Source organism: Haliaeetus leucocephalus, unplaced genomic scaffold, assembly GCF_000737465.1.
Source record: "Haliaeetus leucocephalus isolate CR32 unplaced genomic scaffold, Haliaeetus_leucocephalus-4.0 Scaffold473, whole genome shotgun sequence".
Classification (NCBI taxonomy): Eukaryota; Metazoa; Chordata; class Aves; order Accipitriformes; family Accipitridae; genus Haliaeetus; species Haliaeetus leucocephalus.
In genome coordinates this window covers 1,848,495-1,868,697 of record NW_010972909.1, presented here as the reverse complement: position 1 = coordinate 1,868,697, position 20,203 = coordinate 1,848,495, and the positions used below count along the sequence as shown (strand labels likewise).

At 39.0% G+C, this 20,203-nt stretch overlaps 1 protein-coding gene across 1 annotated transcript in view; it reads right to left on the bottom strand.

The window, feature by feature from the left end:
• Window positions 1–917: 917 nt before the first annotated feature.
• The window catches only part of TTC38 (tetratricopeptide repeat domain 38), a 19,730-nt gene continuing 444 nt past the window's right edge, over window positions 918–20,203 (bottom strand). Inside the window, exons 2-14 of the mRNA XM_010575434.1 lie at window positions 16,940–17,017; window positions 16,393–16,474; window positions 15,870–16,041; window positions 14,693–14,866; window positions 12,663–12,738; window positions 11,383–11,502; window positions 8,346–8,405; window positions 7,194–7,232; window positions 6,264–6,345; window positions 5,159–5,324; window positions 2,196–2,355; window positions 1,830–1,903; window positions 918–1,011 (exon numbers count right to left, since the gene is read on the bottom strand). Of these exons, the coding sequence (XP_010573736.1) occupies window positions 918–1,011; window positions 1,830–1,903; window positions 2,196–2,355; window positions 5,159–5,324; window positions 6,264–6,345; window positions 7,194–7,232; window positions 8,346–8,405; window positions 11,383–11,502; window positions 12,663–12,738; window positions 14,693–14,866; window positions 15,870–16,041; window positions 16,393–16,474; window positions 16,940–17,017 (1,377 nt within the window). The remainder of the gene's footprint in view (window positions 1,012–1,829; window positions 1,904–2,195; window positions 2,356–5,158; window positions 5,325–6,263; window positions 6,346–7,193; window positions 7,233–8,345; window positions 8,406–11,382; window positions 11,503–12,662; window positions 12,739–14,692; window positions 14,867–15,869; window positions 16,042–16,392; window positions 16,475–16,939; window positions 17,018–20,203) is intronic.

Below are 20,203 nucleotides of genomic sequence, written 5' to 3'. Positions count from 1 at the left end.
TTCTGAGATACCTCTATAAAGTGTGTGCTTTAACATTGGTTTCACTCTACTTTGCTAACATGCAGGGACTTGTGCTATTGAGATGGTAGTAAGGCCTGACTTCCCAAAAGCTCAGGTAACCACAAAGACACCAGTCCAAACTACCATTCAGAGATGGTACTGTTTTAGTTGAAATCCAGGCTGCTGCTTTTTTTCTGAAAGATTTATAGGTGCCAAGCAAGTACCTGTATTAGAATAGTTGCTGTCAGCTATTATCCCTCTCGTCTGGTTTCATTCCCATAGTAATTTCAGAAAGCTCTGAGTCACTATACTGAAAAGAAAAAGTTTAACAATTTATGAGAGGGAGTTTGAAAACAAGTACCTGGAAAGAGATCCTGAATGCAGACAGATCTGTAATGCCAGAGTCTGTGACCCATGCCTGAATGGACTGGAAGCTTGATATGGAATTCAATTTATGCCTGTATTGGCTCTGGCCCCATACTTTCCTGTTAGCTATGCTTAAAAGGCCCATTTGAATTACCAGAGCAGCTTACTGATTATTTAACATATTAACAAAGTAACAAATTGGGCCAATGAATGATTGAAACCCAGGCACTGTTACTGTACTGTATATAATCAGGGTCAGAGGGAACTTTCAGAAAAATATACCAGAAAAGCAGTGTTCCAGGATGCTTCAGAAAGCTGTGCATTATCAGCAGGTTATCTTCTTCCCTTGTGAAATCATCTAAGATACAACCTCCTGAAATGCAACAGCTGTATGTTTTTTTTTTTAAGGAAATTGTCATCAGATCTCTGACTCATAGCGTACTCTTACCTACTCTGAAACTCTAGCACAGTTTACAGCACAGCACCCCTCCATTCCCTGCACCCAGACTTTGATTGGTAAGCTTATTGCGATTTCAGCACTGAGGAAAGACTTAGGCCACTGAATGAACTGCTGCTGCCTTCCTAATAAGTCGCTCTGTCATTGGTGAATTTGGTCTCATCACATCACGTTCTCTCAGGAGGCACCTGAGAAAGGAGAAGAGGTAGGAGAGAAATGGGAACGTCAGGAGTACAACATAATTTTTCCTGTGAGATCACCACCAGTATCCTTGTAAGAGGAGGAAAACAGTACGTAAAGACCTGCTCTTGAGGTGCAGATTTCCCTTATTGGAAACATTTGGCCTTGGCAGTAAGTTTAGGCAGAGCAGTGTTGTTTTCAGTCCTGACAGGGACTGAAAATGAGCACCCAGAGATCAGAGTGCATAGAAGAATCATTTTGATGTTGTATCTAATTTTTATCTTTCAAAGAGGCCTCAGGAGGGGAACAGGCAAGGCTTCATGCTGTCCTGAGGATCCATTCTTTTAAGTGCAGAGGCAATACATTTCAATAGAACTCAATATGGGTGAATAAGCAACATTTATGATTTCTACCAAACAAGGCTCTTGTGATTTGTACTAAGGCAAGCTCACATATCAGACTCTGCAAATCTTATTTCCCAACACAGCAGATGTCATCATTAGGACAGATTTGATTTTTCAGAAGTTCACAGAAGTTTAACAGTCCATCAAGTACACTGATCAACAGGCAGGAGGCCACATTTTAAGACGGAACCATTTGAAAATCAACTACCCTTGAACAAATACAGATCATTCATCCAGACCACAAGAGTGTACTTTTGGAATTGGAAGCTATTGTACTTTTTATCCTAGTTAAATGTTGTTACATTTAACACAACTGCTTGCATGTAATTTTAGCCATAACTTACTGGTTTTAGTATACTTGCTACTTCTTACTCTTAGTGACAGTACTACTTCCACAAATATTTATCAGGAAAAATACTCACCTTGCAAGATTTTGTTTGGCTTGTGATTTAGAATTTAAAGCAGCATGAATCAATAACTGGCTGAAAACATCTCTCTGAAAAAAGAAGTCAGCAAAAATACAAAGTAATAAGTAACTTATTAAGTATTGCTGGTTACAATGTCTTGTTTACCAAATTATTAAAACCATTGAGGAAGGAAACATACTGACAAGAAAAATTAAATAGCCAACACTGCTAATAAGTGTTTGCAAACAGGATTCAATCAAAAGCACAGTTTAACTTTTCACTTTCTAAGAATGAAGGGTTGTTAACACTGTAAGTGCCTAATGGAGGCTACTGAGAGAGGATTTAAGTTGCATCAAAAAGTCTTTTATTGATCTCCTTTACCTGAGCATTACTGCCTCCTAGTTGGATTAGTTGATAACGGATCGGGTACAGGAGGTCTACAGCTTTGTCACAATTTCCATTTTCAAACTCTACGAAAGCCTGGCACAGTGGCAACCCCAAACTAGGAGCCAGGGAAAGCTCATGGTCCTCACAAGGTGCTCTGTAGAATGAGAAAGTGGTTAACTCCCATAAGAAATCAAATTATAAATACGCATATTTCAGTGCCAGTCTGTCACTGCCTGCAGACAGAATTTTGATTTTTTTTACCGTACAAAGCCTGATGTTTCAGGGTACTTTATCTAAATAATATCTTTTGGTGTGGGTATGTTACTTTCACCTTTTTGTTACCCATCAGTCAATCAGTTTTCATTCTTCTGAACATATCCACAAAAGGCACAAGCCCAAGCCCTCCTGCCAGTTTGGGCTAGAAAAGTGAGAAAACTGCACAGTTTCTCTTCGATGATCTCACCAGAACATCCTACTGCTAGTTCTTTGACTGTCCTTATCTCTGCCAAAAGTGGCAATCAGTCTCTTGCGAACAGCTTCAAACAATAATCTTGCAAAACAGCTCACCACGCAGCACAGTGCCTCAACCATCTTTGTGATATAAACTGCATTCCCATGACAGCTCTGAAAGTCTGCTCTTTTATTCTAACTGTGACAGACTGCTTTTAGGCCCACAAACAGCAATGGATTTTAGCTAGCTCTTAAGTTATTTTTCTTTTCTTTTTTACTGCTTGTATCCTAACCCATCTAAGAGTGGAAGAGGCTTATAGCATGACAATATGCCTGCAGAAGAACATATACATTCTAGCAGGCATCCTTGCCAATATTAAAAAAAAGAAAAAAGTAAAAGTGCAAGTAGCCAAACTGTAGCTCTTTGGTCTACAGGAAATACCTGCAGGGGACAATGTGGAATTGTGTTTTTCCACTGCTACAGAAGAAGCTGACAGTGATGGGGCCTTTGGGGTAGTGCCATTTCAGTGCCAAAAGGGTGGTTGGCAATAGCAGGAGAGGAAGGCTTTCTATCCCAAGTAATAAAAATTATTCCTGAGAATACAGAGCACAGTTTGATGCTATAAATTCCATCTGTATTTTTCTGTAAATTTTCCAATTACATCTTTAACACTGAGGAACCTTAGTCACTGACTTCTGTTTTGAGCGCTTGCAACAACAGCCAAGAGTCACACTCCCTCACTAGTACCTTAAATTTACCAAAGACAGACCATATTCTGTGCTCTCCTTCTTGAGTCAGTATTACAAATTTCCCATTTCTTCTACTAGGTCAATGTTGATTTTTCAGTATGCAGCATTGCCCTATGTGTTTGTTTAAGGAATGATAAAATACGGCATCCTGGGGAATTAGAAGCGCGCAGAGATGTGCATTTTAAGTAAATAGTTTGAGATAGTTAATGATAAAAATGATGAAACAATTCTTCATTTAAACAGTTGTTCCAGCTCTCTGAGATATCGCAGAGATGGAAGACTGATTTTTTTTTTCCCTTTCTCTTGCAACTGCTCTGAAGTACTGATTCATGAAGAACAATGTATCTCGTTATCTCTTGCATTAACTAACATTTCTGTCCATGAAAATAAGCATGTGATACCAACCACCAGAGAGCGCCATGGAATACTTCACAAAAAAAATTCTTGTCAACTTTACATTGCAAAGGCTAGGGAAAAACATCAATGAAAAGCCAAGAATGACTATTGTTTGTGCCAAAGGTTTATGACTGCTTTTTTAACACATACAAAATGCATCTTGGGTATCATTTAGCTGTTACATATTTGTGATACACATAAATTAAGCCATTAATCCAATCATTAACATAATCCCTTCATCTCACACTGTTTTCTCAAATAATAAAATTAAACTTTGTAATACTTCAAACTACAGCTAAAAATGTACAGCTGTATCACTACAAAAGGCTGAACACATAGGCAAAAGGAAGCACTGGGTGAAAGGATAAGTACCATATGTTCATTAAAGCTTCCCTGAAGTGGTGTGCATGTGCAGCTTTATATACTTTATATATACTTACATATATTTACATACTTATATAAAAGATATTTGTCTTTTCCTACTTTAGTCAAATCTGACATGCTTACGCTTGACTTGACAGTTTTTTATTTTCTTAAGTATTCTTAAAAATTACATTTATTTTTCATTATTTTTGATTGATGGGTATTATAGTCAGGAACAGTGACAATTTCATGTTCTCCTTCCTTCTCTTTTAAGGCAAAGGAAGCAATAGATGCTGGAACAGAGTTAAAATAGGGTGTGAGAGGGGAAGAAATTGCATTTAAAACATCTATATATCAACCCTTCCAAAAAATCAAGGCAATTTACAGTCATTTAATACATAAGGGAACACCAAAAAACATTCTTTAGATAAAATAATTAAATACTCAGATTTTCCAAATAATTTAATTTGAAACCAAATATTCTCTATTATTACTGTAGCAGTACTTGAAATTCAATTTTCTGCAGTGGTACTTCATAACACATCAAAGAGTTGCTGTTAGAATATTACTACCAACTAATGCTCTATTATTAAAGAACCTTTTAAACCACAGCAAAAAAGAACTACCATAGATAGCTGACATATATTGTAGAATGCCCTCACTAATATACAGGTGAAGTACTTTATTCATTGTATGTAACATAGCTTAGCATAAACCCATCAAAAGGAAATATACAGCAACTATTCAGTTAGTGTCCATGACCTCAAACATAAGAGATTTCTGCTTAACAAGGTCAGAAACCACTCTAGACATTAACTAAAAAAATAAATAGGGATCTCCTAACTGGAGATTGGCCTACTTAAACCAGACATGTCCCAGTGACATGCTAAAGCAGAGAGGAGCGTGTTGTAGTGCTTCGGCAAGCCAGAGACATTATCACCCTGAAGTTCAGAGGACAAAATACTTATTGAATGCAGTACTTTAATTCACTTGCTTACTTGGCAACTTCCTGAAGAGTTGTTAAAAGCTCATCAGTAGTTTTGTGGTCTTTGGCTCCAAGTGAGGACATCAAGATGTGTACGTCATTGAACAGAAGAATGTGATCTTTGGTGTGCTTCTTTGTAAGCTTGAGAACATTGCTCCACCTGTCTCCAAGCTTTACACCTAAGAGTAAAAAATATTTTTCTCCATAAAAATAGCACATGCAAAAGCATGACTTTGTAATAAACTTTCAGTCACCCAGCATAAACAGCATTCCTACTAAACTCAAGAAAACATTCCCTGATATGGCAAAATTTATACAGTAATGCACAGCTGCAGCCTGCCGTATTTGGGCAAAGAGTTTATTGACTGTCAGTAATTCATCACCAACATTCTAGATTGCATTATGTGAGGTTCTGGCTTTATTATGAGATTGCTCATGTCTTCTTGGAGATGATGCTCACAATGAGCCATCTGTAGCAATCAAAAAACAGAGTGATAAGATTGATTTCATAAACAAACACAATGCATCATTAGTGTTTTAGCAGAATACTGTGAAAATAATGTCCATCCATCTTCCCCCCACTTCATGAACTCTAAACACTAGCTTAAAAAAGTTACAGGAAAATGTCACTGAGTTAGCAGAGTACACAAACGCCAGAGGCTAATAGACATGTACTAGCTATTTCAATCAGTATCAAAATAGAAAGTTAAGTATCTAACTTGAAATTTACTTCAAGGAAGCTCTACAGCTTTTTAGAGGCTTATGTACTTGATTGTTCAGCCTCAAATCACCAGGGACAATAGAAGTGAATTTGTCCAAAAAGAAATATGTGACCCATGCAAGCTTGAGCTGAATGAAATACCATACTGGCATGGAAAAAAACAAAAGCCCTCGGTAAGAAGAAAGGTTATGGACTTTAGTATGAATTTCACATTGAGGCTTTTCTCAAGAGCAGAATTTTCTTCTGTAACAGAAGATTTCTTCTGTAACACTGACCAAGCTTGTTCTGTAAGTATATTTAAATACTTCTCCAACATGCAAGGCCGGGGAAGGGGGAGGCAAAAAGAAAACTGTTCCCTTTACAGTTTTAAAAAAAGAATGGCAGGTGGATATCCTACCTTCCAGATGAAGTCTGTACAGCATCGAACAGTTGTCTACTACATCCAGCATGCTTCCACTTGACAGACACCGGGGAGCAATCTGTAATCACACGTATTCATAAGCTGCCCAACTGATGTGCTAGTGGGAACTTCTTCAGATAATCAAGCTTATTTTCACAGTACAGAATTAATTTTATCTCTTTTTTTCATTCAAAATACCTGTTTTGCAATAGCCCTAATTGCATCTTTCCTCAATACAGCAATTTCCAATGACAAACACTTATATTGCTTCATTTGTGGTGTTTTTCCTGTTTTAAAGTTAAACTCAGTAAGTTATGGAGAGTCACCAAGGTTGGTGGTTTTTTTTTTCCAAAACAGTGCCATAAATATTACTTAATTTTGCCAAGTTTAGTAGATAGGAGTCTGCCCAGTAGCTTTCTTAATGCTTGCATTATCTTTGTAAGGATTATAAAAATATGTTATCCTATCTAATTTGATATTGCTTATTTAGAGAGATTGTTTTGAAATCCAGACAGTAAAGAACTATAATAAATTAACTAGGAATGAAAAGACATGCTTCTGTTGATTTAGTACCTAACATGCAAAATCAGTTCTTTGTAAAGGTAACTTGACTTTATCAGAAAATTATTTTACATCCTTTTAAAAAGCATGAATGAGAAACACGGACAGAATGGAAAACAGGACCAATAGTGCCATTGTAGCTCTTTCAAGTGCATGTGTAAGAAACACTTGAACATGCAAGTCTTTTGGGCATCTTACCCAAAACTGTTGAGAAACAGTTTCCCTAAAAAACTATAACAACAGATGTAAACAATATATATACATATATGGCACACTGTGATAGGTTTCGATCTCATACAGAACAAAGAAAGCATGTATCACGGTCTTAAGCACGTTCTCAGTAAAGAAAAAAAGGCCCCTACTCACATGATTGTCATAAATTGTCAAAGCAGCCTCATATTCACCCTGTAAAACCAAACGAGGACTACATGATTAACATTCAGATACAGTAACCAAAAGTGAATGGTAGTAACTGAAGATATACATATAATTAATAGACGTCATAATGCTACTTCGCAATTGCTTCATGACTTAATCAAAACAAACCAAATCAAAGAAACCTTGAGATATTAAAAGAAAGAATGGAGTTCAAGATAAACCAGGATTTTCTAGGCAAAATAATCAGTATGTTTAGGTTTCATTTAATAATAGGTACCAATACTGGTATAAGTTATGCATGAAGGAGAAAGACAAGGTATTACCTCTCATTCTAATGTTCCTTTCAGGGATTTTTGCAAAATTAGTGCATCCCACGGTGTATGCAAAGAGGCAGGAAGAAAAATAATTTTAAGCAGGCTACAAAAGAGTTGTATAGATAGAAGGTGGCAAAATAAACAAGCTGTTAAGATGACTATCAAGAATTACACTCATTCTATGTTAATAATACTGAAGACAAGTAAGTTACTCTGTTTTCTGACCAAAGTACACTGCCTTCTCAATGATGTCACATTTGTCTCCCTATTGGACTGAACCCCACAAGGGCTAAGCATTATTAAATCCAAGGAGATTCTGCATTGCAACCTGACAGGTTGGGTAAAATTGCAACCATTTTTAAAGGGTTTCAATAATAAGAATTAGTAACATTAATAATTAATAACATTGGTGACCAAATTTAGAGCTTACTGCCTTCTTCTTTTAGTCAGCAAATTTTTGGGCCAGCAAATTAGTATTGAAGATAATTTTGTCTAATTTTCATCTGAAAATCAGAGATCCAAGTTTATCTTTCTATCAAATAACTGTGCCAAGTGTAATTAGCGAGACTATATTTGATCTTCAGACGTGCAATAATCTCACAGCAATTTTTCAACATTCTAACAAAGATACTAGAACTTTGACCAATGTAATCAAATCTTCTCAAAATAACTGTAATACAGGACTAGCTTGTAAAAATGGCATTGTGCTATTTTATAAAAACAACTAACTGAAAAAAACCCTATAATTGTTAGGTCTGCCTTTTAAATAGCATTAGGTGAATGATCTATCTGCACCATAAAATACCTATATGAAAATATCTCATACCTTTTCAATGAAGTATAAAGCCCAGTGCCAGTAATTATGGCAAGCAAGCATATCACTGTTCTGGGGGAAAAAAAAAAAAAAATTATTTACAAAATAACTTCCCATTTAAACTTACGCAGTTAGATTTCTGTTTCCTTTTTCAGCAAAACTGATTATTTCATGAGACAGAAGAGACCAGAACTTTAAATCAGCTAGCCAGGATACCTTCTCATTTGATACATTTGTCCTTGCAGCTATTTAGGGAGACACCCCAAAAACAAGGTTTCCCCCACATCATTTTCCAGAGAAGAATTTAACTTGGATGTCTCAGAATTCACCCTTCTGCAGCACTTCTTTTTTCTTAGGAAAATAACCCCACATCTATAAGAAGAGTAAGATTTGTCTCATCTGAAATTTAGGCATCTTGCCTAAAGTAACCTGGATAGATCGTGGAGAGAGATCCCACCTTATGAGGGCCATTCATCCCACCCATCTAGACACCTATCTCAGACAGAGAGGAATCACTTCTTAAACGTATGTTTTACTATGGACTACAGAAGCTGCACTAGATACCAAACGCACTGGCAGTTCATCAGATGAGATGAGTATTTGCTGGACTGTACCAACTTTGCACTGTCATTTTCAGCAGGCACCAGAACTTCAAATACTCTTCCCTAGCCTGCACTTCAAGACAATGTCATTGCGGTTCATTTCTGTGAGTGCATTGAGAATAGACAAACAGGAATACAATCCCATAATCCTTTGGTGAAAATTAAAATACCAGAAAGGTTCTCCCCTCTCCTCCCGTTCTCTCCCAGTGCTGTAGTTAAACTTAATGTTCTTACAAGTGGAAAAAGCGTCTTCATTTTCATGGTGACAACAGTAACACCCACTTTCAGGAAGCACAAAGGTTCCCAGTGAATGTCAAAGCTTTATGGTGCTAAGATAAACATTCTGGTAATCTTTACTTTTTAATATTAAATCACAGACCAAACCTGAGCAACCGAAGTAATTAAGTGCTTGGCATAAACCTGATAATACCAAGTTTAATATCATACTACCATTCCAAATGTCATACAAACAAGAACATGGGATTACCTCACTAAATAAACCAAAATTTTTTTACTGCTGCCGATTTTGAGATTAAATTGCTAAAGCAGAAGCGGGCTTCTAGGTAACTAAAATAAATAAAAGCAGGCTATGGGAACTGACCACAGCAGCTCAGGAGAAAAAACATTGCCATTTAATAACAAACAGCACTGCCAGAGAGGTCCCCTCTGGTAAGATAAATTTGCCCCTTTTGATTTTGTGCTGAAATATACATAAAAAACAAAGGGCATCTGATATTTTGGGGGGGTGGAGGAACAAACAAAATAAAGTACTCTGTAAAGAAAACCTGTACAAAATCTTTGCCCCTTTTATTAGAAGGGAGGAAGATGAACTAAAAGCAACAGAAGGAGCCTGAATACTGTGGCAGTACAAATAGAGATCCTAGTCATTAAAGGAAAATAAATAAAAATTTCAAATCACCAGGCCAAATACAAGTAATTTTATTAAAGCCCTTAGAGAGACCTGCTTTTTTGCATGTGGTTACAGTTTAATGCTCTGTGCTCATGATGTTTAAGATGAAAAATATTGCACAAAAGAAGTGATTATACACATTATCATTATGACAATGTCAGCTGTTACAAATCTTAACTACACTGGGTCAGGCTTGAAGGTACATTAGACAATTCTACTTACTGATCTAGCATTTTATTTGGATAAAGGGTACAAATCACAGAGGCATGCAACTATTTTAAGAAACAGAATTAAAAAAATCGATCCAGAAGTCACTGATGGGGGGGGGGGGTTAAAGTGTCACCCAAACTGTAAGTCCCCTGCATCACTGTTTCATTAAAACTAATATATTAAAGGACAAAATGCTTTCTGGGAAATGACAGATATGAACCTCAAGCAAGGGTTTTCTGCCTGCACTTCCAAGCTTGATATCTGAATGCTTAACTTAGAAAATGCAAAATAAACAGTCCTTCTAGTCTCATTATCCAGCCCTGCTCTTTGGGTGAGGTGGAATGGTCAGTCTAAAATAGACGCTTGTGGGTTCTAACAAATTCAAACCTCACAGCCTTCTGCTCTGAATATAACATACTTAATCATTGGGAAAACCCATGCTGTCCAACACAAATAAAAATTAAGTTCCACTTACAGCAAAGGACTGTATAACAGACCAATTAACCTGTTCAATACTCTGAGAGATACTTGAATATGTTGGATATATAAAGTAACTTCAGTACACTAGAAAAGAGACAAAAGCATTTCTCTTTTCCTTACAGTTGACCTTTAAAAATCCTTCCCCAGCCAGAAGCAAACAAATATTTTATAAGTCTTTTAAAACATTTGATTTGACTGTGTCATTTCACACGTCATCTTAGGTTCCAAGAAGAGAATTAGACAGGTTCATCAACTGTCAGTGCTCATCTCAGTCTAAGCAAAAAGCTTGTGAAACTATCATCAGTCACTTTACTTTTACAACCACACAATAAATCACATATATATAAATCACATATCAAGAAATCACAATTTTAACATCTGACGTTTCGCCTGTCTGGAACGGCCATGTCTTTATGAGATAAAAACCTAATCAGCTCCACCAGGAAAAAGAAACTGCATGCACACGTACAAATCACACCCTTGTTGAAAAGCAGTATTTATTACAATATTCCTAGCTAAAATAAGGCAGTGTGAGAGGACAGATTTTGTGTGAATCCTGGCCTACTGACACCTTTGTAATCTCAGCAGTCGTAGTGACGATGACTTATGAGGGACACATACTGTGGACCACTTTTAATATCCAATATTTTCCTGCCTCATGCTTCAAAAGTAGCATGGATAGTAACAGCACCTCAGGTGATGGTTTCTTCTAGTATGTAAACTCTGCATTACTTGTAACATATCTGCAGATAGGAAGGAACTGCATGCAGAGGAATCAAGAACTTGGCTGAAGGAGATAAAGAGGACCTAGAAAGAGCTTTTTCAGAGATGCTACAAGAATGTTTACCTTCCAGTTGGTTTCCGTTTCCTTCATAAATTCTAACCCTTTCTTCACCTCTGCTTTCATTTCATTTACGTGAGCTATAGTATGAACAGACCATGCATCTGTATGATTTATAGCCAAAGCCTATGAGTGAAAGAAGGGAAAACGTGATGAAGCTTACAAACTTGCAAATAACAATATTTATCACTGCTGATATAGAAACAAAAGACTACTTTTTACTTGCTGCATGTTAAGTACATCCCTCTACCACTCCAACTAACCACAGCCAGGAAGTTTGATTTGGACAGAAAAGGAAGAAAATGTTTATTGGCTGACATCACTTCCCACCTTCTACTGCATAAAGATGAACACCTGCAAAACACTTTAAAATGCAGGCTTTAATGAAGATTATCAATGACATTTTCTTTCACAGACATGCATCAACATCAGCAATGCAAGAACTGCATGCACAGGCACAATATATTCCAGGACATAGTGCCTTGCAGGTAATCATTTCTTCTTCAAGAACATGGCCAGCTCTTGAGTATTCAGCGAATTCCTCTTTCTTGCTCCAACAACTCCCACTAGCTTTTAGGCATTTTGTGAGGTTAGTCATTAACCTAGTAAATGTTAAATGTTAATGTTTAGTCTTTGTTGTCACTTTCAGCAATTTGATGTAACAGAAGTTTGGCAAAAACACCCATTAGAGATTAATTGTATCCAAGACTCCTGGAGGACAGGGATAATCCTAAGGACTGGAGAAAGTCAAGTATAATTACTATCTTCATAAGAAGGAAACAGGCCAGCTAATATTGATCCCCAGGAACATTGTACAGTTAATTGTTCAATAATGCAGGAACAGGCTTCTGGGAACAAAGGGAGGAGAAAACTAAACAGGATGGATCGTCAAGAGCAGATTACATCACACCAATCCAACATTCTTTCATAGCAGGAGACAGCCAATTATACGTGGGGGAAACAGCAGATGGGATAATATATGGATTTTATAGGGGTGTTCTGAGACCATCTGACAAGGCATGCTCATAAGCAACTGAAGGAGATACAGTCAAGATGAAACTGCCATGGTATGGCATAGATGTGGAAATCCTTCAAAGGAATAGTTATCAATAGTTTCTTATGAAACTCTCTGAACATTTCCATGCTGAGCTTTATCTCTTTGCTACTACTAACAACTGGGATGATGGAAAGAGTCAGTTCATGGCATTCGTGCAAACCACCCCCTACAGATAGGGACCATGTTTAAGAATTCTAGAACTTTTTAGCACCAATAGCAGGCCGTTTACCTCACGGGCAAGCTCCTCAGCACGATCAAAAAAGTTTGTTTCCATGAGTCCAAAAGAGTAGTAGCCCTTCACGTAGCTAAGCAAAAGGGGAAAAAACAACACATCATCCATTTAGAACTAGATTTAATCTAGGACTGAAAAACATATTAGAAATAGCATTTAACTCAAAACAGCCCTTACAGTGCAAGTTACAATGAGGGTTCAAGCTTGCAGAATACAAGTTCTCAGAGGAAATGAGAGGCGCAGAGACACCAGCATGGGAAACAGACACAAGATGCACATCACCAGGGTTTTGAGGACTGACATTTACATCTTTGGGTAAGCTGGAACTAAGAGCTGCACAGAACAATCTGCTGATCTCCATTACAGTTGCAAGATGCAGAATCTGAAGGTTGGAAGCAAGACAGTGCTGTCACCAAAGTTATCTGAGTGTCTTGAAGGCAACACAAGTGTAGCCTTCTGCACTTTCTCCAGTGCTCACAAAACCACAGGAGAGTACTTTTATATGAAGTGGCCCTTTAAAACTGGTTGTAAAGCATCCCCACTAAGACATAAAGGCCCAAAGTAAAGGGAAATTAGGGATGTTATATGCTCTTACGCACATACTTCATGCAGTCATTTTAAGTAGTATTTAACCGCTATTGTACTTGCAGATTCGTAAATTGCAAAACACCACAGGATATGTTTCTGCTTCTCAAAATATCTGCTGGGGTTTTGGTTTTAAACTCCTAAGGCAAAGGAACTACTAAAACATGTGGGGTATGTTGCAACTGATTTATTTCATGGATTGAGATGAATAAAAGTTGATTATTTTTTTTTGCCAACATACCAATTCAAGTGTAACTCTATACGCCTGTAACTTTGAGGACAAGGGGTACTTGCCAGGTTTTTATACTTTAAGAAATGCTTGGCATAAGGGTGTTTACTGTTGCTTTAGAATTAAGTGGACAACAACCTGCACTTTTGTAGCATTGTGACTAGAAAAATTTATAAAAATGCAGTCAGAACTGCCAAGTTGTCTTATTTACCCAACAAATGAAACCAGCATATTGTAGTTAAAAAGAACTAAGGGGTCTAGATTTTTCTGAGTTGAGGTAACACAGCTGGAAAAATGAGACTCCCAACACTACCCTCTGTGCCATGAGATTGTGGCATACCTAAGTTAGCTTCACTACTATGTTAGCATTCAGTCTGTATTCTCTGCACTGTTTGTGGAAGAAAAAAAGGAGACAAGGTTGTGCTGGATATGGAGGTACAGTGCATTGGTGTACAGCACCATTCATAAAATATTCAGAAAGTTATGGTTGCCTGTGGATCGTCTATTCACCTATCTCTAAATGTTAAGTGTATGTCTTGACTTATAATTTAATGTTAATTTTTACATAAAGTTAAAAGATTTCAAATAATTTAACAGGTCTTAAAAATAATTTTTTAAATTATCCCAAGTTAGTTTTTATTAATAATTCACTTGTCAACAGATTCAGACCATCCTGAATCAATTTGGGAAACTGAAACTTTCAGGACTGAACTAAAGAAATTTTTGAAAATTCTACCTTCCTGTCAGTCTTTGCTGCACCAGCTGTTATTGTATATCCCAAAGTTTTATTTCAGAACTACACTTTGCTATTCCAAGTTACAACTCCTTTCTTCCTTCCACTGATGTGCTCTATCACCCACAACGTGAGCCCCAAGTAAAAAACTGGACCCATAAAAGCCTGAAGGAGTTTTGCCACCTCCCTCAGTGAGGGCATGATTTTATCTTGTGTGTTACATGCCATGTGCTATATTTGACAGCAAAATTTACTAACTGAGCCACAGCTCATTTAAGAAAAAACCCTCAACAACAGGGTCAACAGGGATACAGGAAAGATGTTTTAGCTGTGGTCAGGTTTGATTCACTGCTAAGCCCTTGATTTTGTCTACATGTCTGTTTCCAACAGATCCTGTTATTCAGATGTGTCTGAACTTAAAAATCACAGAGTATGTGCACACCAGATAAAAAGCAATTTTCAAAATGAAGCATGACCCACCTGCTTAGTGGTATATCAGGTGTCCAGAAAGGATAAACCCGGGCAACAGAATCCCGCATCTGTATATGATATCCGAGGTAGAAATAAGTGTCCTGGGAAAATTTGAGGGCTAGCAAGTCAGTTGGGTAGCTCTGCAGAATCTGTTCCCATAGATCACAAGCTTTTGGAAGCTGGCTAGAAGTAGAAAATTATTTTGATTGCTGACAGAAGGCACATATACCTGCCTCTACTGTTACTTCTAAACTCATGCTATTCTGAAAAATAGAAAATTCAACATCAAATGATGTTTTTCTTTTTCCTTGAAGGAATTTCTTAGTCTTTTTAAAAGTAATAATGGCATTATCTTCACTGAGCACCTTTTGGGAAATCTTTTGAAAGAAATGTCCTTGGGTTACAACAAGTCACTGTAACACACAAGGAAAATTAAACAAGCTTAAACCATAAATCTAAAGATTTTCCTACAGGATTGAACAGTTTCTACAGAGACCTACCATAATTAATCTAACTTCACATGCGCAAAGACACCTTCCCTCTCCTCTAGTGGGAATCAAACCCATACTAACAGGGCTTCAGTAGCTTCCTCTTTACTTTTGCTAAGAAGTATGTGAGGTAAATCCACGCTCACCTGTTTGTTTGACAAACAAATAACTGAAGTGAATCACTAGCCCACACTTTCTGCAGTGCACATAAATTCATCATATTGAATGGAACAGTGAGCCTCTACAGCACTTCTGACACTCTGCTATCTCCCTGTTTTACAAAGGAAATAAATAGGTTTTGACACAGGGAGACAACAGAGAAAAGAAAAGACTGTTTGTAGCTTTGCTTCTGTGGATCCACGTCTGCATTATATTGGACCTCACTGTAGTCAAATACTTAAGTTTCCTAGTTCTAAACCATATATTCCACTGATGGATCTATGACAGGTTTAAAACATGGAGTGCTTAATGATACAAAGCGGTGGCAATAGGGCACTTCCCCATCTATGGTGCTGCTCACTAACTAGTCATGGCGCTTCCAGTTTGGAGAGATAAATTCAAGAACAACCACTGAGAGCTCACCCTGATCCTTTGCTAAATGTCAGCTAATGTCAGGCAACACTACTACCAACTATTGCTTCCACCTGTGGTAGCTAAAACTCTTCACAGTCCTTTAAATGGGATGACAGTGGACTCACCCACTGGCAAACATGTCCAACGCTGATACATGAAGCCTCTCCCGCTCAGTTAGTGGCTGTGATTTTGAAAGCATCATCATTGTTCTCATCGCACTGTCCAGCTCTTTGTTGAGCCGCACTGAACTTCCAGTGCCAATCAGCTCCAAACCATTAGCAATGACATGTCCCATTGCTACAGAAAACAGCACATTACAGGTTGAGCTGTACAGCATTACATTCATTACTATATAAACACAAGGGGGAGTTGTTTATTTTAAACAAGACTGACTTGTAGTCACAGGGGTCCAGAAAGTCTTATAAGCCTAAAGTTCTTAGAGGCTTTTCATGACAGCCAGTTAAAAAGACTTGAAAAGAGAAGAAAAAAAACCCCACAAAACCATCCCAGCCTGCTCTAGATTCTGAAGAAGTTTCACAGAATTCTATAAGCCACCACCTTCCCCTTGCATAAACAAAGTAAGTTAAACACCAAGACACCAAGTATTATCCAGCACTTTCCAAGCTGAGAATTAAAGGTCATACTCACTAAAATTTGGATCTGCTGCTTTTAACTTGGAGAGACATCCCTCAATACCTCCAAGGCTCTCATCATTGGTCCAGGTTGCATACTGTAAGAGAGACAGAGGGTCAGAGGAATCCCCGATAATGTTGGGCTTCTTTTTGTTCTCCCAGGCATTTAAAATTCAAAAGTAAGCAAGGCAAATGACTAAAAGACAAACATTGCATTCAGATAGGATTAGCATAGTAGGAAAACAGAAAAACTGTTTCCTTTAAGATAGTTTAGCCTCCAGCAGAACTAATAATCCTGGATTTCTATGTGGTTTATGTCAACTGGTTGATTCTCCAGTGTCAAGTAGGATGAGCACGCTGGCTGAGGTCTTCCCCACAGCTGCAACATCCGGCATAGCCCTCTGCTGCAAAGGTTTTCTGCTGCCTGCTGACAGCTGAACTCCTGTGGCAGCCTGATTTTGAGGCTCTCCCAGCTGATAAGAAATTTAAGTATCAACTACACCAAAGACTGTTTCATGCACCAGTCCCTTCAAATCACATTTTCTTACACTTTTCAGTCATACCTGTGTCAGTGCAGCATCAAATAGCTTACAGGCTTCATTGCTAGTCGTAGACAAGACAAGTCCAGCATCCTGCCAGGCCTGCACAACAAACAAATACAAACCTGCTCATTTTACACACTCATTTTCCAGGTTATGCTAACAGATTTTCAAATTGATAGTGTTCTGATATTTTTCATCAGCTATGCTTTTTTTTAAAAAAAAATAGAAAAGGTGGAAGGACAATGTGAGCAGACACACAAACCTTTTGTTCAGTTGTAGTTACATCTGAAGACTCAATTAGTTGGGGCTAGCAGTGGGAATAAAGCAAGAAATTATAAAGTGTAATAGAAGATCTTGATGGCTCACTCACCTCATAATGAGAGACCCATTCTTAATTCATTACAACTCAACTTTTGGCTAGTCCCTCTGCTGCAGACACACTCATGTGAAGTAGAGACATGGTAAAATAAAACCCTGTTCATTTATAACTGAAATCAATACCTTAAGTAACTTGCAGGCTAAACAGCCTGGCAGAGCAAATCCACCAAGTTGCTGGAGTTAAACCAACAAAGAATTTGGACCACAGATTTGTACACAAGCCTTACAAAAAGGAAGAACATGGGCATTTGATAAAGCTAAAATGCAAAACTTGATCAGGCTGCCATAGTTTCTCAACAAGCTATGTAACACTGACTGAGGTGCTACATCTCCTGCCTAGCTGCTGGAGAATGAAAAGAGTTCATTTGGCAGATATGCAGTTTACTCAATGGTAGAATTAAGCTGCAGCAGCTACAGCACCCTGGTTCATGGCTGCCTCCACGACTGCTCTCTTAAGTAACTCAGGCAACAAAATGAAAAAAACCAATGCCTCTTTCGAAATGCTTAACTTATTCATGTGGGTGTCTACAGCAAACAGGCATGTAATCTCTAGTTGCTTGCACGGGATAGCCACACAACGACAAAGCCTGCCAGCTCACAAGCTGAGGTGCTTCCCTTGGCAACCTATTCAGATATTTTTAGTAACATTTGGGTTTATTTCTACTAATCACTCTCCATTCAGTGTTCCTATACTGCACCCACCATTGCCTCCAATATTGTAAGCTTCTCAAGCACAGACTTATATTCAGCACACCATATTCATTCCTGTTTAAGCATAAACACATTTGAGGAGCTGCCCCCATCACTTCAGCATCACTTTTATTCCAGTACACCGAACGTACAGGATAGACATAAAAAAAGACCTGGGGCAAAGCCAATTCAGACTCCTCCTAATGGGGGATTAGTCCTTGTGGATGCTGCAAGAATTCAGTTCGTCTCGTTTTACACTTCAATGTATTTCCTGATTCTAATGACCCAACTGTCAAAAATTTTAAGTAACCAGGCAAAGACATCTTTGTTAATATACCCTAAAGCTTTCCTACTGCGATTGGATTAAAGGCTCACATTCCAACAGCTCAAGCACTTGAGTGTTCAAATTACAAGCCTGAAAGACTAGACCTGAATATAAAATTACAAATATTCTTTACAATTCATACTGTACCCAGAAACAGCGTAAAGAGAAAAGTTTAGAGGGTAGCAAGGTTAGGCCTGCTACTTACAGGCTACCTTTCAAGATGCCCTGCAAAATAGGCCAGAAACCACTTTCATCACCAGTCATCAAAAACAAGCTCCGTTTGAAGCAGCTCTCTTTGCCACTGCCCGTTTTGCACAAAAGCTTGAGGTACTTGCCAAGTAGAAAATGTCATCCCATTTTGAGGACATTTGTTAATGCTGTGATTCACAGGAATGAAAACATCTGTGTGTAAGCAGTAGAAAAAACAGCAGAACAAGGGTTAGTAAAAAAGGCCTGCATCCATCACTAAGGACACTGCTGATCTAGTTGAGGTACATGCTATTTCTATCCATTCTAGAAAGCCTCTGCTCTGCTAAGGCTACAGCCTGCATAACTCACTCCTCACTGGAAGATTCCCACTCTGGCAACAGGTGGATGGCAGCAAGGCTGCATCAATCATGTATGCCACCACTCTTCCTGTTAGCACAGCAGGACAATGGGCTGCAGGGAAGAACCACCCCGTAACAGCTGCTGACTCCTAAAAGACATAAAAGATCTGCTCCAAACCCAATCTGTTGCTGTCAAAGGAACCAAAGAGCAACTGGGAGCACAGAAGAGCCAGCACCCTTTGTCCTCTGGGTCGTACACAAGTGGCCCTGCCCAGACTACCTGGGACACTCATGTCTTGGGGCTCATCTGTACTTAGGTATCAGACTGTGACTGAGGAAATCCACAAGAGAGGGAGTATGATCAAGTAAAACTCAGCCTAGAGAGTTTGTAAAACAGTTATCACCTCCCCTTCCCACAGAGGCTGCCTTTGAGTTCTGCTACACTAACTTCCCACAACCTTCCTCTCTAACTCCAGAAGAGACTCTTCTCTGCGATGCGTCTCAGAGGAGAGTGCCGTGGCCTTGGCTCTTCTTACTGGTTCTTGGCGAGACCAAAGCCTTGCCCTTTCTCCTGCTTTAAGATGAGAGTTTAGTCACGGGATCTGGTGACTGTTCATTTGTAATTTTTTTCCCTGGTAGAATCCCAGCTGGCTCTGAGAAACCTGCTCTTTGCATGTCACTGTTAGCACATCCTCTGTTACTCCCATCGCAGCTCTCCAGAGCTCTGGCACTCATGAACCTATGACACTCTCACAAAATCTTCAAGAATTCGTTTTTACCTCCCCCTGCCTAATTAACCAAAAGATAACAACAGAAGGAGTGACAGAGAGAATGAACTTCATCGAGAAGAAAGCATGCAAATGACTAATCAGTAACTAGCTGCTGCAGACAGATTTTGAACCCTTGGACCTGAAGCTGTTTTAGAGTTAAGAGGAGGCCTGACCCCCTTTTGAGGCCCACAGAAAGGGCAGGTGAGCGCCCGTGGGCCCAGTCTGCGCTAGGAACAAGACCCGCAGGTATTCAGACACCTCCCTCGTGGGAGGGAAGGGTGCAGAGACTCGTCCCCATTTTCAGCCCCCGCCGAGTGTAAGGTTATGGGGGCATTCAGGGAGGTGAGCTCCCAACCGAGGCCTCACCACACCGGGGCTGGCTCTTCGCGCCCTCCCGGCCGCCTCAGCTCCCCTCCCGCCAGCAGCCCCCCTCCCAGCCCGGCTCTCGGCCTCCCCAAAGCCCGCACGGGAGGACACCGCCCGCCCGAAGGACGCACACCCGCCGGCCCCGGCCGCCCGTCGGGAGCAGGGGCGGCGGGCAGAGCAGCCGCAGCACCCCGCGCTCGGGTCGCTG